General features: G+C 40.0%; 1 protein-coding gene across 1 annotated transcript in view; it reads left to right on the plus strand.

Moving 5' to 3' along the window:
• Nucleotides 1-3,790, plus strand: part of LOC127658911 (protocadherin-8-like) — an 8,343-nt gene extending 4,553 nt beyond the window's left edge. The window contains exons 2-3 of the mRNA XM_052148474.1: nt 275-470; nt 3,166-3,790. Coding sequence (XP_052004434.1) covers nt 275-470; nt 3,166-3,506 — 537 coding nt within the window. The 3' untranslated portion in view covers nt 3,507-3,790. The remainder of the gene's footprint in view (nt 1-274; nt 471-3,165) is intronic.
• Nucleotides 3,791-4,033: the final 243 nt, after the last annotated feature.

A 4,033-nucleotide genomic window follows, 5' to 3' on the forward strand; every position in this document is an offset into this window, starting at 1 on the left:
TTCATTTAACCGCTGGAGTTGTATGGACAACGTTTATGCTGACTGTCTGTGATTTTTGGAGCTTCAAATGTCTGATCACCATCCACTTGCATGTTAAAGATTATTGTGCTTATGTGCACGTCTGTGCATGACGTTTTACCTGTATGATAATCACAGACATCTATTGAGCATTGCCGTTATGTTTTGGCACTCTTAATGTGTTCTTACACCTTTTAATCAAACATAATTTCCCTAACCTTAAAACTATTGCAAGTAATGTTTTCTGTATTCACAGGGATATTCCACTCTGCCTGGGTATGGCAAAGAGAACGCTCGACCAATCACAATATGGAAAGGCAACTCCATTATGACCATAGCGGTGAGAGACCCACAGATAAGCGGCAAGGACAGTGGGAAAGGCGACAGTGATGTCAACGACAGTGATTCTGATATCAGTGAAGGCATCAAAAAAGACTACACGTCATATAAAGGTTAGAATAAACTCCTCTGTCACACACACACACATGCATATGGTCCAAAAAAAATACTGTAATGTAAAAAAGCAATGCCATTTACTAAACGAGGTGTCCAGAATAGTGCAATAAATACTACATAGTGCAATAAAGAAAATTATGTCATCATGTATTCACCCTCATGTCGTTCCAAACCTGTTTGACTTTCTTTCTTCCGTGGAACATAACCTAAAAAATAAAACCTAAACATAACCATTAGAGAATGTCCTGTGTACAATGTAGCATTAGAAAATAATGTTACACTGCTGCAAATATCAGGACAATTATATTTTACTACCCCATCCGCATCAACCCCATGTTGATGAGGTGTCACAAGCATTCGTCAAACCTATAGAGGTGCTTCCATTAATGAGCTGTTGATTGGGTTGGTTAATATCAAGGTCAGTGTTGATACATTTCTAGTCAAATCTTGTCTTTGGAAAACAAGGTACCTGTTCAAACACATTCACTTTAACAGACCTCAGTAGCATTCACATCATGTCACACACATATGTGCACATTAAAGACATTAAGGTTATTCAGGATATAAGATCTCTAGGCTTTGTTCACACTGCATATAAAGTCACTTTTCAAATCTGACCTCGGGGACTGTTCACACTGTCATTTATGTGTTCGGATAGTGTAGATAATATATGTTATATCTACATTGCCACAGTAGTAGAGAACGTCAATGCAATTACTGTATAACAGCTGTATGATTTCATGAATTTCGGTTCTGTTAATGGTTCTCGGACTTACCATTTTCCACAGAGGAGGATGTAAAACGGTACTAATATATTTATCCCAGTATGCTTCGGTTCTTTTAGTCAGTCAGCAACAAACAGCATGACCATTGTAGTCCGATTCCTAAACGATTGACTCTTACGAGTCTGTTCATTTGAATCTAAGGCACAAAACACACGGTGCATTTAGTAAATTGTGATTCACGAATGAATGACTCTAATGAGCTGGTTGTTTTAAATCTACAACGCAAAACACACATTGTGACCAGTGTAGTCCGATTCCCAAACAAATGACTCTAAAGAGCCGATTCTTTTTAATCTACAGCATGAAACATGCAACACAACCAGTGTTATCCAGCTCCCGAACGAATGACTCTTTTGAACCAGCTCTTTTCAATATCCATTGGGCAGCTGCTCCAGCAGGGGGCCCCAAACTTCCCTATCCCGAGCCACATTAACCAGCTCTGACTGGGGGACCCCGAGGCGTTCCCAGGCCAGTGTGGAGATGTAATCTCTCCACCTAATCCTGGGTCTTCCCCGAGACCTCCTCCCAGCTGGACGTGCCTGAAACACCTCCCTAGGGAGGCGGCCAGAGGGCATCCTTACCAGATGCCCAAACCACCTCAACTGACTCCTTTCGACGCAAAGGAGCAGCGGCTCTACTCCGAGCTCCTCACAGATGACTGAGCTCCTCACCCTATCTCTAAGGGAGAAGCCAGCCACCCTTCTGAGGAAGCCCATTTCGGCCGCTTGTACTCTTTTCAATATACAGCACAAAACATATAGCGCAACCAGTTTAGTCCAATTCCAGAACGAATGACTCTAAAGAGCCGATTCTTTTGAATCTATAGCATGAAACATAGAGCACGACCAGTGTAATCTGACTCCCGAACAAATGACTCTTTTGAACTAGTTCTTTTGAATCTATAGATTGAAACATGCAACACGACCAGTGTTATCCGGCTCCCGAACAAATGACTCTTTTGAACCAGTTCTTTTCAATATACAGCAGAAAACATATATTGTAAACAGTTTAGTCCAGTTCCAGAACAAATGACTCTAAAGAGCCGATTCTTTTGAATCTACAGCTCGAAACATGCAGCTTTACCAGTGTAATCTGACTCCCAAACTAATGACTCTTTTGAAACAGTTCTTTTGAATCTACAACTCAGAAAATGCAACATGACCAGTGTAGTTAGATTCTCGAACAAATGACTCTTTTGAACTAGTTCTTTTGAATCTATAGATTGAAACATGCAACACGACCAGTGTTATCCGGCTCCCGAACAAATGACTCTTTTGAACCAGTTCTTTTCAATATACAGCAGAAAACATATATTGTAAACAGTTTAGTCCAGTTCCAGAACAAATGACTCTAAAGAGCCGATTCTTTTGAATCTACAGCTCGAAACATGCAGCTTTACCAGTGTAATCTGACTCCCAAACTAATGACTCTTTTGAAACAGTTCTTTTGAATCTACAACTCAGAAAATGCAACATGACCAGTGTAGTTAGATTCTCGAACAAATGACTCTTTTGAACCAGTTCTTTTGAATCTACAGATCGAAACATGCAACACGACCAGTGTTATCCGGCTCCCGAACAAATGACTCTTTTGAACCAGTTCTTTTTAATGAATCAAAAACACATACATCAGTCGGATCAGTTACAGAATTGATTTTACCGATGAGCAAGTAATGACTTGCATCATGTCCATCTCTAAAAGAACTGTTACTGTGTGATGTAATGTTGTACTTCAGGCATGCTAGCGATCTGTATCTGTCTGTCTGTATTACAAATCATAATATCACTTTTGCAAAATAAATGTCATGCTTGTATTTCTTGTTTCCATCTGATCAGCTTAATTAATACATGCCTGTATACTTGACAAACGTGCACAGAGAGCCTTAAAGCTATGTGATTTTTCGCAGGTCTGTGGGCCTGTACCAGCGAGTGCAGAACCCTCGGCCACTCAGACAGTTGCTGGAGCCCATCTGTAAGCAGAACCAGTGGGAGCATTAATACCAGACATCTATCGACTTTCTCAAGGACACGGCCGTCCTCACAGGGCACGCTTCAGAGGAGCAGCTATGAGACTCACACGGCCTTGCAAAGCCTCACAGAGGATCAGCAGACTCAATACGATTACATTCACATCTGCTCGCCACAATCGCAGCGGAGACAAGACTCTGAAGATATCGATATCCAAGTGTTCACACATTCCACACAACCAATCACAACAAACAGTCCTGGCCGATTTACAGACGCCTGATGCCTCAATGTGATATATGGAGCATAATGATGTTGCTGTACATACTTGTATCTTCAGCTGTATTGTATCGAGGGTTTTAATGGTTTTGTACATGCAAAATATATTTTTAACAGTATTATGTTTTTTTCTTAGCATGTTTTTGATGATTATAATGTGATTATGTTTGTAATTCACTTTATCACACTGTAACTACAGTAAATGTATAGCGCACATTAAACGGCACTTTTATATCTGATAACCGCATTTACTTAGATTGAACAAGCTGTTCCTTTTTAAGACATTAAACCATGGGAATAAAACAAGTTAATGTATTACCTACTGTGTTTTCAATCTTTCATATGCGCTTGTCATCATTTTGGACACACTAAACAAAATGTTTGTTTCACGTGATCTAAAAAACGTCTTATATTGCTTATAAACGCTTGAAAGTAGTTTTACAGACAAATATAAATTGTGCTTATGTATTAGAGGTTGACCGATATATCGGTGTAACACAGTTAAAGGATGGGCAAGGAGGAGGCGAGAAC

Source organism: Xyrauchen texanus, chromosome 18 (assembly GCF_025860055.1).
Source record: "Xyrauchen texanus isolate HMW12.3.18 chromosome 18, RBS_HiC_50CHRs, whole genome shotgun sequence".
Taxonomy (NCBI): domain Eukaryota; kingdom Metazoa; phylum Chordata; class Actinopteri; order Cypriniformes; family Catostomidae; genus Xyrauchen; species Xyrauchen texanus.